Genomic DNA, 22,327 nt, shown 5'->3' with positions numbered 1-22,327 from the left:
TTACCACAACTTCCAGTTTCCCTATTACACTGTGAGGTTTGACAACCCACTTTACGGGCTGAGTGCATTTCAGCACCAGGACTACGTCCCTGGACACATGGCTATTGCCTTCTGAAGGCCCCAAATCCACAATGACATCCACCTGGAGACCACTGCAGAAAAAAAATAACAAAAAGCAACATAGTGTCATCTTGCGTCTGGCCAACCAAATAAAACTTGGCTGTATTCCCAGAGAAACAACAGACATATGCACAACGAATGAAGATTTTAGCCAATTTCAGTGCACCGCAGGTTCAAAACATTTTCACATTTGCTTTTTTGTGGCTATTAATATATAAGTGAAGAAACATTTTTGGAACTGTCAAAGTTGTAAAATATCTTCTACAGGGAAACATTGTGTAATAAAAAAGGTTTTTCTGACTTTGTGATTAACTTCAGACTAAAAGGAGCATGTTGTTGTCAAAAACATGTCTTTATATCTTCTGTTTCTGCTGCCCACCTGCTGGAGTTCGTTCTTTGAAGCTCAATGATGTGGACTTCTCTGCCTCTCCCTGGCACAGACAGGATACAGCCATTGGACGGCTGCAGGTCATAGAAGCTGCCCATGTAGTTTAAAGAGAAGAACTTGGTGTCAATCTTGCAGGTGTCAGAAAACTCTGAATCTGTGGGTAGAAGCATGATTGCGTTAGCAGTTGGAAAGAGGTTGTGCTCACATCAGCAACACCGCCAACAACACCAAGAGAGGTCAGCTGGAGAAGATTTCACTGAGATTTTGCTTCAGTCAAGTGGTGCAAATTTCAGAACACTTATAAGTTATGAGCGAGCAGCTCTACTGCGTTTGCAAAACACAATTACCCACTATGTGTTTTCTGCCTCAGAAAGTTAGTAATTTTTCTAACAGAAGACAAAAAGTGAACCTTCAACCTCCTCGCTCTCTCAATACCCAACTGTAGTCCTCACACTGTCTAAATTAGTATTCTATTGCAGTGGTCTCCAACCTTTTTCAGGCCACCAACCGGTTTAATGTCAGACAGTATTTTCATGGACCGGTCAGAATGGAGGCGAAGTCTGGTTTAATATCTTAAAGTGTGTGTGTGTGGGTGTGTGTCTGTTTGTGTGTGGGTGGGTGGTGGTGGGGGGGCTGGCACAGAAGAACATTTCCTGTGCTCAGGTTTCTTAACGGTTACCTAACTAGTTCACCCTTGCTGTTGTAAAATTCATAAATGTCCCTCTTACAAGTTTACACAAATCAGAAACAACTTCCACAAGTCAGCAACTTTATTTGATTAAATCTTGATTCTCTATCAAATGTTTGAGGCTGGTTTAAACTTTCACTTTTTGATTTTCCCTGTAACAACAAAGTGGATGCTAACAACTGGATGCAAACTTCAGCCGCGCGTCTGACTTTTAAGGCGTGATGACAACCGCCGTAAAACTGGTATTCTATTCATATACTAAAAAACATCATCAGCGTATGTGAAACATTCGAGAGTCAGTTTTTGGCAGAGGGACTTCTGGTATGTTGGAACAACTGTCTCAATAAATCCGCATGTCGAGGAAAACTCCTGGTTTTGTCTGTAAATAGCAGCTTTATTTTTCTATGAAAATGATTATATCGGTTTTAGCCCAAAGTCCAAAAAACTGTGCCATTTTTTAGGACATAGTTTCTGCAGAGTGGCAGTAATTCATTAAAAATTCAGCTCTAAGTTGTGGGTGGGACTGCTGGCGTGGAGTATATTTTCATCATCTCCTGATTCAGAACGATTTAAATAAAGAAATTCTTAGACATGCTATTTTAATCTCGTTTTCTTTATACATGTCCTCCATTGTGAGAAAAAGGCCACAAGAAAATGTCAAAAAAACAAAACAAAAAAACATCAGGATGGGTCTTTAAAGCAAAGCAAAGTTAGTAAAGCTGAGGGAGGATTGTGCAGCTCAGACTTTTAGATGTTTCCTTTATCATATACAAACCTTCACCAACTCTGATGAAAATAGCTTTAGTCATCCTGAGCTCAGAGAAAGAGGTGACTGCATGGTACTTCCTCTGCGCCCATTCGAGGAGGTGCTCATTGCCACGGGGAAGGGTTTCATGGAATATATCAATGGAGAGAGAGAAGTTTTCTGTCTTGAAGTAGACCTCCGAACCTTGTGATACCTTCAAGACACAAAAAGGAATATTTGAGTCAGTTGAATAATAAAAATAAATAGCTTAAAACCAAAAACAATAGATATTGGAGATGGTAAAATAAAAAACAAAAAATACAGACTGAACGAGACAAAGTAGAAAGAAAAGCGACCTTTTTATTTTAGAGTTAATTTCTGTATTTATAAAGAGCACAGTACAAACAAAAAGGTATTTGGTCCCTACAATATCCTCCAATTTGACATTAAAGTTAGAATTTTGTCATTATGTTACATTGTCTTAACATTCATTCAGCTGTTAGCGTGCAGCAGATAATCAGTTAATGCCTCTGACTTATATTTAAATACAACTGAAATTTTGTATGGATATTTGATTTATAATTTTGACAACTGACAATCTCACGGCAAGTCCAAAGTTGCCTTTTTAGTGCAATTGCTTTTAAATTCTAATTTCAGTTCAATTCAATTCAATTTAGATCAGTTAATTTATAAAGCACCAGTTTACAACTGAGGTTATGCTAAAGCGCTACACAAAGGGCGAAAAATTAAGGATTTTGAGTGTAATCTATCCATTTTATACCACTATATATACTGTGTATAATCTCTCCAGCATGTCTCGTGTCGCAGGACATCCTGTAAGTTGAACATACTTATAACGCCACTCTATAAAGACATCCAGGTAATATAGTTGGCAGTTGTCCAAACTACTTGGGGAAAAAAGATGTTTTTTTCACTATTCCAAATGTCTTTTTTTGATCTGGAAGTATAATTAGCTTTACTTTGAGTTCCCCTTAAATGAATACCGTTTGCTCCCAATCCCTGGACAAGAACCTAGTCACCCTACAGAGAAAAGCCCTTTTTACCACCAATATATCTGATCTTGGCTATTTAATTACCACCTTAGGCTGATGGCCAGCTGTGAGGGCAAAAGATTAAACTGACTGCAAAAAAATTTTGATTTGAAATGGTTTATTTCAAGCAATTAAGTAGAAATAATACACAAAAGCAATACAATCATCAGCTATACATTCATACAGTAACTAATCAAACTTAGGATAATTAGACATATTAATAAATATTGCTTGAAAGGGAGTGGAAGGAAGCGAACTTATATAATCCCACCCTGTTATACTATAACCATTTTATTACATGATTTATCAATATCCGGTTCCTAGCTTTTATCAGACAGAATTAAGAATCATAAGGTATCGATTAAGCACATGACAAAGATGAATTATTTAATTATTATGTAAAAAATAACTATTTTAGAAATCAACATGGCAAATGCAGATCAGTCATCTGAAATAATTGCAGATTATGTTACTTATAAAAGTCATTCATATGAATAAAACATAATACTACATCAGTAAAGTAGACACAACACTGTTTCAGGAATTTTCATAGCAAAATTTCATCAAGTATCAAAAGTTAAAAACATGTGCAAAATTATGCTACATTAGGGAAGATTTTTGAATCAATTTATCAATTTTTGGAGCAAGTGAAGTAATATCATTAAACGTCGATCAATTTAACCATTTTCAATAAGCGATTAATCATTTGTTTTACTTTTTTTTAAAATACTTTTTTTTGTATTTTTATTTTTTTTAATAATAAAGAAGAGCTTCGTCTTCAGACTCAACTCTCTCTTCACCACAACAAACAGATACAACGTCTGCATGACTGAAGATGCTGAACCAATCCATAAATCAGCCTCACGCTCCATCCTTTCCTTACTTGTAAACAGCCCAGATACCCCAAATCCTCCACTTGGGAGAGTGACTCATTCCTAACCTAGAGGTGGCCTTCTACCTTTTCTGGCTGAGAACCATGCCCTCAAATTTGGAGAAGCTGATTCTCATCCAAGCTGCAAACTGGAGGTCACAATCTGAGGAAGCCACGTCATCCACAAACGGCAGATTCTAAAGACAAAACTCCTTCCTCAGTTAGGAACCGCAAGAACATTTATCCATTGGATTAAAGTAAAGAACAGAACTGGCATCAAACCTGACAGGGTTTAACTTTTACTTAAAACAAATCTTTTTAACTGCAGACAATACAAAGCAAAAACCTGTTGTTTGTATATGGATCAAATGGCCCTAACACTGTGCCCTGTCAGCCATACTGACAGAAAACAACATATTCCAAAGGGAACCTGTGAGTGCATTCAAATATGTCTGGCAAATGCACCAGGATCCACTGGTGAAGGGACCTGGTGCCATAGAGGAAGATGCACTGATGGTACTGTCAGCTGAGGAAAGGTGTTTTAATGTCAGGGTAATTTTTTTGACTGTTTACTTTCAAATCCTTTAAAATTCCAACCAGCATATTCTTGAAAGGTTGCTGTTCATTTTCTTTTTATTACTTCAAACACAGTAAGAGCTGGAATACGTTTGTATGATCTCCTAAATACTGTATGTAATTGAAACCAATTGAAAGAAAATAGAATTGTATTACACAAATGAATGGCTAGCACGTACAGACTTTTAAAAAGCTTTTTCAAACATTTACTGTAAGACTATAACACAGAAAAAAGAAATAAGTAGAATAAAAAGACTTATGAAGGAACTTCTGGTGAGAGGAGGGCCACTTTAAGCATAATATGGTGCACAATCCATGTGTTTCATTTCACTGTTAAACATTAACATCTGTGTAAATCTCTACCCAGCCACCAAATGAGTCCAAAGACACTTTAGTTTATTTCCAAGATTGTTTTTCTTTCTCTCAGAAAGACTGTGTGTGAGATGAGACAGTTCCAGCTGGCAAATTAAAACATTCAATCCAACTGAATCCAAGCACAATAAAGTTTTAGTCCCATTAGTTGTCACACACCTAAGTGTGACATTTGTTTTCTGAATTCGACCCATCAGCTAGGGGATCTATAGTCCCAACTGTGCTTAGGAACCTTTTTTTAACTGAATTGATGCTGATTTTCAAGCAGCGAGGATTTGACCGTATTTACATTTTATTTTTTAACAATTTTATATTTTATATTCGAACCCACGGTCCTCCAATCGCAGGCCGGACACTCTATCCTAAGACCACAGAGCTGGTTTAATACATAATATTGCTTTTTCATAGCTATGTCACCCCAGACTGCAATTATCTTAACAGATAAAATCCTTTGGTGTGTTTAGGTTTTGCAGACATAACTTTTCAGGTCCTCATGCGTAACATCTGTCTGACTTCTGGACGCACCTCTCTGTGTTCCTGGCATTGTCACCAGAGGCTGTAAATACTGCAGACAGACTGTCAAAGAATTTTGCTCAACTATTTTTAGTGTGTTTACTACAGCAAGAGCTTATAGAAAGATGGTGAAGTGGAACAGGGTGGTGCCCTAGGCCATCAGGGAGGGGTAGGGGTGGGGTTTCTTCTTACTTCTTGCCAAGCTCAGCAGAGTTTATCACTTTAACTTCTGGAATTCAACCATAATTAGTCACAAAGAATCAGAGGGAAGAGCCTGAAAGCTAAATTAGCTCCAGGCTTTCCAGAGCAGTGAAAACCTCAGGAATTTCAGAAGGGAACTGTGGGACTCAGAGCGGTTTTTAACAAACTCACTATACTTGCTTTTTTGTTAAAGATCAGTCAACCAACCAACTGCAGCTGGAGGAGGCAATGCTTTCTGTCCTTGGCTGAAGCAGCATTTTCACATTCATGTGCAGTTTATTCTTATATACGGTGGGGAAAAAGTGTTTATTAGTCATTGAATCTGCAACTTGTTCCACTAAAAAGATGAGAGACGTCTGCAATTAAATTTACTTCAGTATTATTAATCTGATGGGTGTCACATTACGGTAAACTTTATTTTGTACACCACAGTAGAATTTTGTTCAACTTTTCCTTCAGTAAAATATTATCTGTTCTATCTTTAGTCAGACCTGAATGTCTACCTTTTGCAGGTATTCTCCACGGACCCTGACTGTAACCAAAGAAACTTTAGCAAAAAAAGAACAGATCTGTCTCGATGAAAGAGACAAGAAGTAGTAGCATTCTGACGGTATCTTTTACAACAGATGTTCAAATGCATATTTTTTTGTAGTTATCCATCACAACATATTTTGAACAGATTTATTTTAATTTCTAGGTTTAAATAAACGTAGTGATCTTTGATTCCTCCTAAAGCTTTAAAGGACAAAGTCTAAGATCTTATTTTACATTTAATTTGCAACTTTTTCACATTGTTCTACGGATTTGAGTATTTTATACATGTTCTCTGTCAAATTTTTGTAAGAGAAAAAAAACATTTGAATATCTTGGAGTTTGCACATATAGAATTGAGTGAGTTCTTCAGCGAGCAATGGGAGGAGTGTTGCAAACACAAGAGTCATGGAATCTGTAGAAAAGGCTGGCGGAGAATGAGCATGCAGTAACTGTTCAGTTAATATGAATGCAATTAAGGCTTCGGTGGCTTTTTTTGATCTGAGCCGTCTTCATGAGATATGCGGAGTTAATGACGCTGGTGGCTGCAGATGTGTTACTGTGAGACGATGGGACCTAATTCAGGAGAAAACAAAACCATATGTCTCAAAACCATTCTGCAGAGTTCCAACTTAGTCCATAGTATAGGATTAAAACCAGAAGTTTCCATTTCACAGTTACAGTGGGGAGATACTCATGTGACAGCCAAACACTAGAAGTCTTCCACTAATAAAAGAAATACAAGACTGAAAGGGCAAATCTTGTAAAATAAAAGGGAAAAACAAGCCCAGAGAAGAAATTGAGTTGCATCTAAAGTCATAAAGCCATTTCTACAGATAAAGGGTTCTAAGGTCAGACACTTTCCTAATTGCTCAAAACAAATGCGTACATTTTTGGCCACAAAGTCAGAACGCTACATCTTGCACGAGTCTTACTTCAAACTCTGCCGTCCATTGATAAGTTAGGTTTGGCCTTGCTTCACAATGTTGCGTTACCGTATGCCCATGATGACTCCTGCCTGCTGCTGATGACCATAGGCGCTACAGAGAACATGCTTGACAATAATAGTCTGGATCCTGGGATTTTAAATGTTTTCAGTAATCCGGCCAAAAGCAACAGAATGAACAACATCTCTGAAGCTTTTTTTTTTTTTTTCCAAACAGCCATTTCTACAAAGCCAAAAGAACTGTACCAGGAAATAAGGAATGGCAGGACAGATTCTGAGTCCCACCAGCTCCCGGAAACGGCCTCCACAGTAGAAAGGAAGAGTGAGTGAGGTCTGGCAGGCAGTTTTTGTGTGAAGTGTTGAGACCTCCTCTCAGCACAGGAACATCTTATGTTCACTGGAAAACCCAGACAAAGGGAACTGGCAAGACTTATCTTCCACTGACATCAGAAGCAATTGGTCATTGTTTTATTTACTAGAATGCCTGGGCAAGATTTTTAGCTAAAATGTCCTCCTGAACTCCACTGACAAAGACAAAACAGCTAAAAGTTAGTGCTGCACTGTTTTTTTCATGTCATACACTAACATGGGATATTCAGCACAACTACTTTAAGGGAGGTTATAACCGTACATCATACATCTTTAAAAAAAAAGTAAAAGATCCAGAAGCAAAGTGTTTAAAACCTAAGCTAACAAGCAGCAAATGGTATTTTTAGGATTCTATGTAGGTAAAACCTATTACTAGTTGGTGAATTTAATTCTGCTTTATAGCAAAGAAGCTATGCTTTGCCCTATTAGGTAAGAAAAAAGTTTAATAACAGAATATTTTAAATATAAGCCTCCGGGAAATACATGATTTTTAGTTAACCATTTGGGTCTATTCATTTTAAAGTCAACAAAGTTGCACATAAATTCCTTTGCACACTTTTTCTTTTTTTTTGCTATTTTTTTATACTCTTAAAAACCGAGACGGTTACAGCATAAAACTGTCAAAAGTAAAATGTTTACATGCTTTTTCAGAAGGATAATTGTGGTTTTAGAAGACCAACCCATGCCTGCCCTGACATTTCCACAAATCATCTCACTTTTTAAAGTTCAATGGGCATCATGGTTTGCCAAAAAACCCGCGAGGGGACGTGCAACGCTCAAGATGTTCTTCTGAAGTGCTAGATAAAAAAAACCTCTCCACTGTTCTTTCTGTTGTGAAAAAGGTTGACTTTGTTTTGAGTTGTTTGTATCCTCATATGTCACAAGCTTTAAAAACTACAGATATTTTTATGAAAGTCTCATAAATATGACTGCTGACATTTTCATTTTTTGACTGACAATTAAGGATGAAATTAAACCTTCCCTGCAGTATTTCTGGATTTCTGGTCTTAGTGTTTTTTCTTTTTTAAACAATAAATTTGGGCATAATGTATGTTTTAATGTAGGTGCTACTAAGAATGTTCTGAGTAGACACAATCACATGTACTTCAAAAACATTTTCAGAATAAAGTCAATTGAACAATTAGAATTTATGTGCAAACCTTTTGATCTAGTTTACATATAAACATTGCTTTAAAAGCCAAACTAAATATCAGAGATTTTTGTTATTACATGTCAAAGAGTAGAAGAAACAGATGCTTTAAAAAAAATAATGAATCAATTAAAACAAATTGATCAAAGTATTAGTTGCAGTCGCCACTATTTGCTTTTCCATTTGCTGTCTGCTGAGTTGGAAGACTTAAAGTTAAATTGATTTTTTTCAAGCTGAAGAAATGTTCTTTATCTTCAAAATTTGTGTTTTTTTGCTGATTTCATGTAAGAAGCGAAAGTTTTATACCAAATTGGTGAAATAATAGAATTTATGAAGGACTTAAAAAAAAAGTCAAAACAGTTATTCAGAGAATTTTTATAAACTCTGGAGTGAGCAGGAAGAAATGATGGTCTTTTACATAAGAGCTGCTGCCCGGCATATGAAGACATAAAACAGCAGCAGCTCGGTCTGGAGCAACAGTTTCAGTGATGGCTGCCGCTGCTTTTTTTCTCCACTTAAGACAAGTCCTGACATTTACTGTGAGGCTGATCTGCCAGTGGCTACATAGAAACAAATCCCTGAAGCTGTTAAGCCCAAAGCGGCTCGGAGGCCCATCCATCTTCATACACTGTACAACTCTACTTTGACATGAAAACGTTTCCAAAATCTGATGGACTTGACTCTGCCTAGAGACAAAAAGGGTTTTGTTTGGAACATATTACTTTTGATGATAACTATCTACACAATCCAATTTTACTGCACCGTTGATATAAAAACAAACCTAAAACAAAAGAAAAGAAACTATATATAAATATTTACTATATATAACTCTACAGGAAGTACGTTGATGCAACATCGATGATTACTTATATGAATAAGTGCTGAGTGATCTAGGAGATTTCAAAGCTTTTTTCTACTCGTCAAACACTGCCTCTAAATGTCAAATACACACAATGCACACAAGTGTGCACGTGTGTGCGTGAAACACACAACCCCATGATACAATAAAGAACAGGGAGAAGGGTTTTCTTGGGTCTGGACTTTTTCCTCAACATGTCATTTTATTGACTTTTTTTGAGGGAGGGTATTTGGTGTTTGAGAAATAAGCAAGAAAACACTCGACAGCATGTGGAAATCATTTGTGTACTAATGCCGCATTCCTGCACAATGAACTGGTGTTACAATACAATTGAAAATGATCGCTTCTGGAGAGCTGCAAACAGAGAAAAATCCTTCAGACCATAAAAAGACCCAAAAAAGGTTTCATAAAGTGTAATGAAGTCATGGCTTAGGGTTTAGAGTAGCATTTTGATGCAATTTTCTTTACAGGCTTTAAACAACAGTGGAGTAGTGGTCCATTTTTACCTTTTATATTAAGATTCCCAGAAAGGGCCCCGCTACCTTCACTAAATATGGCTTACTCCCCAGGGGACCTGGCCCTGACTGCATCAGGATGCCTCTTCCTAAATCTTATTTCCCTCCCACATTTATGCCAAACTAAAGGCTGCATCCTATTGACAGAAACCTAACAGAAATAGAGGGAAAAAAGTTGTTTTCCTCTTAAAATGTCAGCTGTAAATGTCATTTTTGGCAAAGTAGAAAATGACTTTTTTTGCATTTTAAAAATAAAGTGTTTTTCCATTATTTACTGCATAACTAAACAGAAACTCTTGAAGTTAAATTATACCCTTCTCAAGATAAGTTTGTTCCAGACTGTTAAAAATTCTTCAAAGTAGCATGAAGGCAAGGATGTGGGTACGATCACAGCTTTAAAGTTTTGTAAAAGACTCACAAAGCCTTACTCAGATTTACGTTTGTATAGGAAGACAATGCACATCTTTTCATTTTTTCACTTTTAGATGCCCTTAAACTTCCTTTCCCTTTCTTCTGCCCATTCTTCCTCCTTGCCTTATGCATTTGCAACTAGCCGTCTAAGCCATAAAAGGTTGGTCATGGCGAAATAGGTGGATATCATTCCTATTTAAATAAGGAGCCTTCATGAAACTGAAAAGCCCGACAGAAAGCTAATATTTATATTGTTACTAATAACTGTCAGTTGTTAGTCAATACTCAATAGTTCACTCTGAAGAAAATCGTGTGGCTGTTATTGTGGCATTTTTCTAAAGATAGAGGACATATATAAAGAAAATTAAGCTTAAATGTCTTTATCCAAATCGTTGTGAATCAGGAGCAAACGGAAAATTGCCATTTGAAAAAGCCTCAAGCTGTGACGTATGAAAATTTACTGGGTAGGTCACAAGCTTCCTGCTCATGAACGTCCTTGTTTTCCTCGTCCGAGCTGGAATCTGGATCAAAACTGTACGGCTGGATGGCTCCAATATTGCTACCATTTTTGTTGCACTAGTAATGTTAGGTCAGGGGTCTGAGGGGCTGTAAGTTAACGGGAGATAGTGTAAACAGTTGGGTGATGGGTAGTGGGGGCAATCTGGATCTGTGCCAAAAGCCCATAACTCAGAGGAAGATATCTAAAGAACTACTGCTGCTCTGCAGAAACAATGAAAAAGGTTTTTTTATACTGGTTAAAAAAGACAATCATTGTTAAACCATCACTGGGAATGCTTTTAAAAGAGCTAAAAAGATGATCAGACTGTCAAATTATGGGAATTGTTTTGATTTTGAGTTATTTCCTCTTTTCTTGATTGTTCTCTTTTCTATTGTTGATTCAATCCTTTTCAGTGCTGTTGTTTACATTCACCACATTTTTCACAAGGTCGCGTTAAACGCTGAACTGTTGTGTTGAGCTTGACAGAAGTTTTCAGTTTTGAAAAAAATGTAGGTAAGTTAGAGAATGTGTTTTTTATAACCAGCTGAGTCAGCCGATGAGCAAACCCAAAGAAAAACTGAGACCTATGAACACATTAGATCATTTTTACAGGCTTGTGTGAACTGATAGGACTGTGGGTTCAATACCCTGCAGCTAAGGCTACGTTCACACTGCAGGGCTTAATGCTCAATTCCGATTTCATAAAAAAATCAGATTTTATTGCAAGGCTTTTCACATTTCCAATTAAATGCAAACTTTTGTGATCTCCTGTGTGACCGTGAAATGACCCAGAAGTGTGCAGAAGAGTACTCAACGGTAAACTGCGTCACTCCTTGTTTGCTGAAGTAGCTAACGTTAACAATGGAAGTCAAGTGTTGTCAACAGCGGAGCTCTTTTTGCATTATTACATTTATTTTCTCATTTCTTCTCATTTTAAGAAGGCATTGGAGCCGAGATCGTCTGTACCCACTGCTGTGGAATGGGGATGTGTATGTCCTGGGGCCACGCGTGTGTGTATGTAAGAGAGAGCGCGTACAGCGCAATATTCCCTACTGCGCTGACGCTCTCTCCTCTCTGAGGGGCAGTGAGAAGATTCCTACATGTTGTGTGTTAAGAAGGAAGGAGAACTATAATAAAAGAAGGCTCCCCCCAGCAGAACTGCTATTGACTCTTTATTAACCCGCTCTGGAGAATGTGAGGGTTTCAAACGGGGAAGTGAACCCCGAAGGAGGATCCGCCTTCTGTCCCCCGCGTTTCTGACCACGGTCGGAAAAGGGGAAAAAAAAGTCACCCCTGGAAAGGTTGAACACCACGCTCAGCATTTCGCTGGAAATTTTTTCTAAAACCGCCCGGCTGCGAAAAGAGTCCTGGAGTTTGGCCTGAATAGAGCTGTCACCTCAAATATAAATCAAATCCCTTCTACTGACTGGTCTCAGCAGCATCGTCCGCCATGGTTGATGTTTATGTTCTCGTTCCCGCCTACTTCAACGCAGAATGATAACTTTTGTAGCGTATCAATGACGTACGGGTCGGATACATGTGGCCTGGCCGTTCAGACGGAGGTCGCATTTCAAAAGATCGGATCTGTATTGGATTCAGGACAACATACCCAAGTGGACTGGATCACATTTCAAAAGATCGGATCTGTATTGGATTCAGGACCACATACCCAAGTGGACTGGATCACATTTAAAAAGATCGGATCTGTATTGGATTCAGGACCACATACCCAAGTGGACTGGGTCACATTTCAAAAGATTGGATCTGTGTCGTTTAGACCAGTGTTTTTCAACCTTTTTTGAGCCACGGCACACTTTAACCTCGACAAAAATCCCGCGGCACACCTGCATCCCCCAAAAAAAAAAAAAAAAGCAGAAACTCATAGTCTGTTTTGATCTACACCCCCCCCCCCCCCCCCCCCCCGGCAATCTGACGTGCATTTTTGTGATAATTGTGGCAGAAAAAGCAGGAAGTTGCAGATGTTTTTCTAAAAGATGTAATAAAAGTTAAGTTACATACAAGCTGTATGTTCGTTGTGTTTTCAAGACGCTGTCCCTTTAAGCCAATGCATCATGGGAGATGTAGTGTAAAAACTGCGAGAAAACGGCAGAAAGACTCGCGTCTCTGAGCTTCATGGTTTTGTTCACTTGTTCCACGGTCTGATACCGGATTCTGTGGAAAGCTACACCGCTAAAGACGAGCTTTAGCCGGTGTTTTTGTCGGAACTGACTGAGTTATGAGCTAATTTGGAACAAGGAAGTGGAGACTTTAACCACTTCTGATTGGTCAGACTGATGACATGTGATTAAGCCTTCAAGAATGATTGGTGGAGTCGTGGAGACAGTAAAAGCTGCGGGACTTTTCCTTACACAGTTATAGCTGCAGCTATTTCGCGTTACCGTCATTCTTATCAAAATGTCTTTAATATAATCAAATAAACACAAAGAAAAAAGTATTTTATGATCGTTTATATTCCTAACTACTCAGTGTTTTATCAGGACCTGTTTGGATGAACAAAGAGCTGATTTCCTGGAGATGGGAAATGCTTTTAGATCAGTTAATGAGGGCAATTTTCCACGGCACACTTGACCATCTCCCACGGCACACTAGTGTGCCGCGGCACACTGGTTGAAAAACACTGGTTTAGACTGTCATGAAAAGATCAGATACAGCATAAGGGCAAAAAAATCGGAATTGGGTCGTTTCATCCTGCAGTGTGAACGTAGCTTAAGTGCTTCTATGACATAATAAGTCTTCCATGTGGTTTTCTTCAGTGGTGTTTTAAAGTCAATACTCAGATATTACCTCACAGACGGTTCTTTTAGGCCACTGTGACAGTTTGTCAACAAAGTTTAAAGTTATCCGATGGATATGGTGGCACCTTCTGGTTATAGTTTTTTTTTTTTTGTTAAGGGGGGGGGATTTTAGCAAAGCTTAAACTAGGACTTGATTACACTTTTGACTAATGTCCTGATAAGTTTGTGGTTTACTCAGCATTTAGGAAACATCCTAAAAGGTGTGCGCTGTTTCAACTAATATTTTTTTTAATTATTATTCTATTTGATTTCTCCTGCAGTTGCATTCTAATGAAAAGAAATGTAACTTTACTCCCTTTACAATTCTGCATCCTTTTTAACATTTTCCTCCTGGACAGAGTGTATAGAGAAGGAAATAAAGCGGGAAATGAAGAGACAGTTTAGAGGAAAAGGACTTTAGGCTCTTCATGCTGCAGGACTCACATAAAAAATATGTTTGATGTTCAGAGCCAGGTTTTCTGCCTTGACATTCCAGGTCACTCTTTGGTGGGAGTTGAGCACAAAGACCAGGGGTTTCTGGTGATGTTGCATGGAGTGGATGGGCTTTAAATCCAGCTCAACCTGGAGAGGAAAAAAAAAGATAAGAAGATTCTCATGAGTGCACACAGAAACAGCATCTAGGAAAAAATATGAACAAGTTGCAATAGCAAAAACCATCAATATCCAGAAAGGTACATTTCCAAGTTTCAGTTAGGGACTCTCCTGAAAGATAAAAGTGCTGTTCTTTTTTATCAGGCCATGTCGTTGTTTATGCACTCACTTGGCTGGTAACACTTAAAAAGACAGCATGTTGTGCTCTCACTGAAGGACACTGCTGAGCCCCAACAGGAACTTAAGTTTTATACAGTTGAGTCTTTGTTAATTCAGAAACAAAAATCAAACTGTTGGGAAGCTTGATAAATAAAAAAGTTTGTTACTTTGGGTCTTTTATTCTTTACTTTTATTTGTATTAAAATTATTGGAACCATTTCAACCTTACAGACTCATATCGTTTAAGTGTGTGAAGAAACTCAATCTAACAACTTCCTTGAATTTTGTTTATTTTAATTTGATTTCGACTTTGGTTGTGTCCAAATTCACTCCCTGGTTTGTGCAGTATATATATAGGTCATGATCTATGGTGTGTTTTGCTTTGCATGCTCTCCATCCTCCCAGGCTCCACCTGGTGTGCCTCATCATTATCATTCATCCAACCTGTGAGCCACAGTATTTAGGACTGACAGTTCCTCACACTCTTTTCCAGTTTTTTGAGCCTTAGCTCACATTCCAATGTTTCACTGTTTTCATAGTTTTTGCTCGTCTGGTTTTTGACCCTTTTTTTGTCCCTGGTTGCAATAAAGTCTGTCCCCTTGGTGTCTTGATCTGCCTTTTCTGCCTCTGAGTTTTGGCCTTTGGATTACCGATTTTGGATTTGTTTTCCTCCTCTTACCAGATTTCTTCTTATTCCATGACGTCTCCATGGACTTTAAAGTGTGGTAATATTTGTTAAATATTTCACACCAAGATTACAACAATGAAATACCCAAAGGGCAACACGTTTTAACCCTTTGTGACTTCATTGAAATTGAATTGTGCATTTTTATTAATTCATTGCAAAATAAGAGTTTTGGCTTTCCTGCACCTTATCTGTATTGCATCAAATGCAAAAGCCCAACGCTTTGGCCATTTCTTTTTACCTCTTAGCATTCTTTTGAACCAGAGTTTCTTCAAAAACTAAAATCTCTGAGGATTACCTAATCTGACGGATTGTTGACTCAAACTTACTACAGTGATCCAAGATCTTCTCATAGTTATCATTCCATCAGTGTATTGTCAGTTTATGCCAAAAACATTTTTGGCAGCTACAATAATATATTTATTCCTTTTGATACTTTTAGTCCAAAAAGTGTTGAACTCAAATAAGCCAGTTACATCCTAACACATAATGTGTTCAGAATTCCTTTAGAGTCATACAGGATCAAGTCATTCCACAAGAGAATAATACAAGTGAAGTTAAAGCATCAAAGCTAAAGAGCTGAACAGACCCAAGGCCTGGAGAAGAGCAACACAAATGTGAGTATTTAGCATTCCTGTATTGCAAACGTCATTAAAATACCCCTCTGAGACAGGATAATGGAATAACTGATCAAACACCTATCTACGTATAAAGTCAATTGAAAGGGGGTGCAGGAAACCAGATCCCGGACTCATCTGTCTCACTCTTTTTTGCATATTATCACGTTTTCCCTCCTATCCATTTTACTGCAGACATTGGGACAAAAACAGGAAGTGCATCACTGGTCTATGAATAAAAACTCATAGAAAATCATACCTGGCTTGACTATTAGGTTCTTGCTTTGACAGATGGCCGAGGGAGGCCGAAGAAAAAATCGAGTAAGAGAGAAAGTTGTAAAAGGGGGAGGAATTTAAACCCAGACATAAGCTTTTCCAGAAGACATGAGTCACCTGCAAACATATATCAGCACATTTCTACGAGAGACATGTGCCAAGAGGCAAAAGAGTGAAAAGTTTCAAAATTTACAGGGATTGTTTCTTCTTTTTTAAATCAGGGAATGAGTGGAAAAAAATATGCACCAGTCCAAAAAAAGGTCTGAGTTGTGCAATGTGAGCGAGCGCTAATAAGAACCCCAAAAAACAGCTGGGTTTACTGAGGGTGGTGGGCTTGGCAGCAGATTTGGTGAGCCTGGAGAGCAAAGGTGCGGAAACAAGAGGCATCAAAGTAGCATTTGTGCTCCCTGAAAGGATCGGGTGGCTTTAGACTGTCTGTGGCACACACAGCGGCACAAACAGACCCTATGGGAGTGGCATCTGCACCAGGGACAGGTCTGATTGATTATCAGCGGTTGGCAAAAGAATTTCGGGGGCCCTGGGTCCATTACAGCTAAAGTACATGTTTGCCAGCAACCACTGATAGAGACTTGTTCAGGCCTATCACATTACTGAAATTAAACTCTTCCCAGGGGGCGACAGCTGTCGCAGAATAGGCATGACCATCACTGAGCACACTTTAGAGGTGGCAGCAAGTGTAAGCAATGGAAATACTAGTCGAAAAATAAATCTAAACAAAAAAAAAAAAGAGTTAAGATTAAGTTCAACCAAATCAGTTAAATCAACCTCAATAAGGTGAACTCTTACAGATAAATACTTCTATAACTCAATAGGTCCTAAATAAATTGAAGACTTGAACTAATAAAACAAAAAATACATGCATGGACACATCCACGTGACATTTTCATTGTCATATATTGCAGCCTGAACAGTAAACAGTAGCCAACCGTACAGTGTGTGCTCTGTATCTCCAGTGTCCTCCCAGGAAAAGGGAGTTTCCTTTATTGACAGAGCTAATTAAGTGCCCAATGAGCCTGTGCCATTCCCCCGAAAAAAGCTAAACAAAACATCCTTTAATTAGGTGGAAAGAAACGACTAATCTTGGCACACACTTTCCCTTACAGAAAACAAAAATCTGTCTGGGAAAGTAAATATGACCCATAATAACTGGCTTTCATCTTTTAAAAAAGGAATTATTGGCTCAAACAGTAATTTTACGAGGAGACAACTAAAAAGAAGAGTTTCTAAAAAAAATTGGCTGTTTAAAAGGAGTTTTTTTTGTTTTTTTGAGGAACCAACAAAGATTTGTCAAAGACCAAACATTCTCATAAAATCTGATGTGTGGATTTGTGTGTGTACCATGTCTGTCTGGATCTTGATTCTTTCTGGATCACTGAAGGCATACAAAGACAGAAGGAGCAGAGGGAAGCAGGTTGGTGACGTGGAAGCAGTGGACCAGTGCCTTTTGATGGCTCTTATCAGTGCAACCCACATATTTAAAGAAGACAAGGATGGAACCTCAGAGCCTTTCTTCACGGTAGTGATTACAATCTGTCTGCACTCAGAAAAAGAACTCTGAGACAGAGCGAGTGGATTGCAATCTGCCGAACAAAACCAGAATGAGAACGGTCAGGAAAGCAGAGAAAAATGTACAATTTACATTTCTTTCTGTTTCTTCAGGGAGTTTTCAGAAGATGAAAACAACAACATTTCACTGTTTCAGTATGTCAGCCTCTTATATAATTCTCTGGGTAGCAATGCAAATAGTTGCTGGCTATATGTACAGTGGAATGTGTCTTTAGGATCCTATTTAGTTGTTTGTGCACGAAGTGCTCCTCTAGCCAGTCACTTACAGATATCTGTGAATTCCAGCTGATAAAGCAATCATGCGCTCTGCCTCACCCTGATTAGGAGCAAGGCTTTGATGTTTGAAATAGAAGCGATTTGAGATACGCTTGGTTTGCCCCCACTGCAGCCCTTCACTTAGAATTGCTCTGCATTGGTCAACACATTACAACAGTTAAAGAAAAACGCTCCCGGGACCCCGAAAGGGAACAAACGGTATAGAAGATAAATGAATGAAAGAAAAAAGCTTGATGTTAATGATGTAAATGGTATTTGGGTTGTGTGTACAATGTGCAAAATCTGAGACAGTGGTCTGGAGCACAAACTCTCCATCTGACTTAATTTCTTTCATAAATTCACTTAAAGAGAACGACTTATTGTCAAAATATGGGACTAATTCAGCAAATTAGCAACTACTGCCTTCTGAAATGTACCCTCTTACTGTCAGTGTACTCCACCTCAGCAGCCTCAAACCTGGCCGTGACACTGCCCCTCTACCCCTCTGGGGCCTCATGTGGATAGGGAGAGAATGGGGTGGTTTCTGTTACACTGACACAGACCACTGGATCAAAAGATTTTTTTCATTTTAGATGGATGTAAACATCAATGGACAAAAATGTTCATTCCAGCTGTGTGTACGAGATGTCATAGCAAAATAAACTAGTAGAAAGTGGGTTAACCTATTAAGCCAGTCAAATAAAAACAGGTAAATAAAAGAAGTAGGTGGAGATACAAGAAAATGTTGCTTGTTTCTCAGTTGCTAATCAGCAATGATAAACAAGATAGTAAGTATTGTGACTGCTGTAATGTTGGGGGCTTTTACAAACCTACATTTTCTCTGGGGGCTACGGTGGCCCTGAAGTGCAAATCACATCAACAAATCCCTCGACCCAAAAAACAAACTGAAGATCAAAACAACAGTTAAAAAAATTAAAACATATAATACTTAGAAGTTAATATAAAATTCCAGAAACTAGAACATAATTCCAAAAAAAGAAAATACAACACAAAGAAAAGAAACCAAAAAAAAGAAAAAAAAGGAAATGAAATATGACCAGAAAAAGTAAGATGTTTGACGTTTGTTCACCTTTTCAATCAGAAGTCATTTAGGACAGCAATACCTGACAGAACATAATTCCTTAAGCTTCTGGCCAAAACCACTGCAAAAGTTAGTTGATTGCTTATTCACCCTTTACCACAGTTCGGCAAAACATCCTACTGCTTTACCACCTCTTCTTCAAACCTTGAACATCATCATCCAATCAGTCATGTCCCATAATACCTACCTTTTCTGGTTTCTTATTGTGTTTCAATTTTTTTAACATTTAATTTTGCTTTCTGGAAATTACTTTTGTTTTCTGAAATATTTTTTTTATTTCATTTTGGTTACTCAAATAAATGTGCTCCAGATGAACAACATTCTAAAATGTTGTTGTTATTATTTGTTTTGCGTTTTTAAGTCTTGTTGTGGTCTTTAGTATTTTTTGCGTTGAGTGATTTGTTGATGTGATTTGCACATAAGGGCGACCGTAGGGGACAATGACAAAATGCAAGTAAATAATCAATAAAAAATGAGTGTAGGCATGTATCTGTGTGTCCTTGTGCATATGTGTGTCTGCATACTGGTTTATAGAAATGCATGTTAGTTGGTTTTATTAATAATATATTAACTTTTAATTTTGCTTAAAAAAAAGAAGAAGGGCGCCCCCTGCCTTTACCCACAAGTGGCTGGGATAGGCTCCGGCAGCCCCGTGACTCCAAAAGGGAATAAACGGAAGAAGATAAAAAAAAACAAAGAAAAGAAAATGAATTTTGCAATGTTTAATCTACTATTAGAATTGAGAATACCCACCAGCTGAACTGAACATTTTAAACTAATTAGTCACACAACCTGTGCTTTCTATCGTGTGCATAACTGCTTTGGGTCTATGGGTAAACACCTTCAAGAATAGTGTTTGTGGGAAACACTTGATTGCTTTCACATCCTCACTGCATAACTGTGACTTTCACACATGAATGTGAAAGAGACATGAAGCAGGCCCAACATACTGCAGCTGCAGGATGCATGTGACAATGTGCATGTACACCTAAAGGTGCCTGAACCTGACCGTGTGTTCTCCAATGTCCATATAAGTCTGTGGGCCTAGCTTGTTATAGGCGGATTCCCATACCTGGTCAAGCTTAGCTGTGCAGACACTTTACAGCATGCGAGGCACGACACGTTCCCCACAAGGGCTTCAAGCAAAGAACTACAGTTCAGCCACAGGCATCCCTTGTTCTGCAGACTATCATTCAAGAAATCCCAAAACAATTTGCACTGTGGCTCAGACACTACTTCCTCTCCAATAAAGAGAGGTAAGGAATAAAACCTGGAGTCACACTGAACAGAGTTCTCTGCTGGCTTCGAGTAAACAAAAGACCTTCGTGCCAAAGAAAGCACAAACATATTGTAAGATGGAAAACAAACTTTAGGACTAATGACAAGTTATTTAACCTGTGATACCAGTTAATTAGCAAATGTTCAGAAACGTGCTCTATTTTGTAATTCCATTTAAAAACCAAAACTGATATTGACTAAACATCCTGCACATGGTGTTTTTTGGTCATGTTTATTGCTGTCAGCTTTGGTCATAAATTGTAGCCAATTAAAACAAATCCACCCATTGTGTAAGGTCTCCCACTTGAAAAGATGAGAGAGGCCTGTCATTTTCATCGTAGGTATATCACAACTATGAGTAACAAAACAGAGAGCTGGGACCAAAGTAACAATGGCTACCATCAGTAACACACTACGCCACCAAGATACCCTGACCACGTTTTAGATTTTTATTGACTGAATCGTTTGGAAGACTTTTAACAAATTCAGTCCAGTGAGTGTCCATCTGATATTGGAAAATTGTGGATTTGGTTTTACAGTTCAGCCACACAGGAAAGTTATTAAAAAAAACAACAACAACAAGAACAAAAAACAAGGCTCAATGCCACCAGCTAAGCATCGTGGGTTGGACTGTGGGGGTTAAAGCACCAAAGAAATGAGCAGATGTTGTTCCTGGTTTAAATGCAGAGAAGACGTTTCCCACACATGGGTGTGAAGAAAGCCCTGACATTCAAACATAACCTCCACTGTTCACTTAGCAATTCTTTTATTCTTTTTCGACAAATTGTCAAGAGAGATATTGCTACACATCACGTAACAAAACACAAATTTCTTTAAACCACTTTAGTATTTATAACAAAAACAACCAGAGACTCTTAAGTTGTAAAGTACTTCTTATTCACCTGTTAAGGTACTTTGTTCGGTTTTTCTTTATACATGGGTTTTATAAACGTTACCAATAATCAGCTACAAGTCTTTACATGATGTGCGCATAGCGGTGAATGCACTTTTAGAAAGCTTGAGCTCGTGATTCATGTCTGTGCTATGTGTCATGCTCTGCAGAAAAAGCTGTGAGCTTGCAGGCAAGGAGTCGTTTCACAACTGACATCAAGGAAAAGAAAATCTGCTGTCAGTTTAAGGTGAAATGGATGAACAACTTCCAAGTTTTTAAAACATACCAACAATTCCAAAATGTGTTCATAAAGTGAGATAGGTTTATCAGTTCATCTGGTTTCTTAAAGGTTTATGTTAGTGATGGCATTTGTATCATAATATTAGGATTTATGGGAATATATGTGATAAAAATAACTATACAAAACAAGAATTTAGCATTTTTCAGTTTAATGAGGTAGAGGAAATGCCAGGAGTAGATTACCATATAGGAGTAACTTTTGAAAAGCTGTAAAATATTTAATTAAATAGGTAATACCGTGTTTTTTTTTCCCTTTTCCTTTTCCAATATGATTGAGTCTTAGAAACAGTAACTGATCAAATAATTGGTTGTCAGGAAGGATGACTCACCTTGACTGAGGTGTTGCCTGCTCCTTCTGGAGCATGTCCTCTCAGGTTAACGATGTGAACCTCCTGAGACAGCTTGGCAGTGCCCTTGCTTGCACATCCTGACAACGCTGTGAAGTTTTTCAGGCTTGCTTGCACGGGATGTCCCATCCCCACAGGCTGCAGCTTACATGGGGTGTATGACAAAGGCCCTGCAGAGTAGAAGAGAAAAATAGAAAGGGTTAGCCATCCCAGCAATTATTCACAAAATTTAACAGTAAAGGTTCACATGATTGTGAAGACATATTGTAATACAAATGTATTAAGAAAACATTTTTACTCGCATAAATTGGGAAGGTAATGAAACATTTTGCATAAACCTCTTTTCACTATTTTAAACATTTGCATTCTTACTTGTTTGTTCATTTAGTTGCAACATAAAAATCTTTTCTATGACATTGTTATGAGGATATGATCCATAAGTTTACACTGACATGGGATAAAACTTTTTACAGATTTATTTACAAGCCTTACAATATTCTATAACTAAAAGAAAAAGGAGTGCGAAAGTCTGCCTCCTGCTGAGTGGAAATGGACAGTCAGTTCGGCTGTTGGCGCTTTTTGTAAGCCCTGTGCTGGGTCATCTAGACCCACTAGA

At 38.1% G+C, this 22,327-nt stretch overlaps 1 protein-coding gene across 3 annotated transcripts in view; it reads right to left on the bottom strand.

The window, feature by feature from the left end:
* tgfbr3 (transforming growth factor beta receptor 3) overlaps nucleotides 1–22,327 on the bottom strand; it is a 74,936-nt gene that overhangs the window by 25,867 nt on the left and 26,742 nt on the right. For all 3 annotated transcript variants that reach the window (XR_002290010.2, XM_011474320.3, XM_011474319.3), the window contains exons 3-7: nucleotides 21,694–21,881; nucleotides 14,046–14,183; nucleotides 1,972–2,155; nucleotides 500–662; nucleotides 5–152 (exon numbers count right to left, since the gene is read on the bottom strand). Coding sequence is in view for 2 of the 3 variants with exons in the window: in XM_011474320.3 (XP_011472622.1) it covers nucleotides 5–152; nucleotides 500–662; nucleotides 1,972–2,155; nucleotides 14,046–14,183; nucleotides 21,694–21,881 (821 nt within the window). In the remaining variant the exon portion in view is untranslated. The remainder of the gene's footprint in view (nucleotides 1–4; nucleotides 153–499; nucleotides 663–1,971; nucleotides 2,156–14,045; nucleotides 14,184–21,693; nucleotides 21,882–22,327) is intronic.

Source organism: Oryzias latipes, chromosome 4, assembly GCF_002234675.1.
Source record: "Oryzias latipes chromosome 4, ASM223467v1".
In the NCBI taxonomy this organism is placed as follows: Eukaryota; Metazoa; Chordata; class Actinopteri; order Beloniformes; family Adrianichthyidae; genus Oryzias; species Oryzias latipes.
The sequence above is the reverse complement of the archived record's forward strand: the minus strand, read 5'-3'. Positions and strand labels throughout refer to the sequence as shown.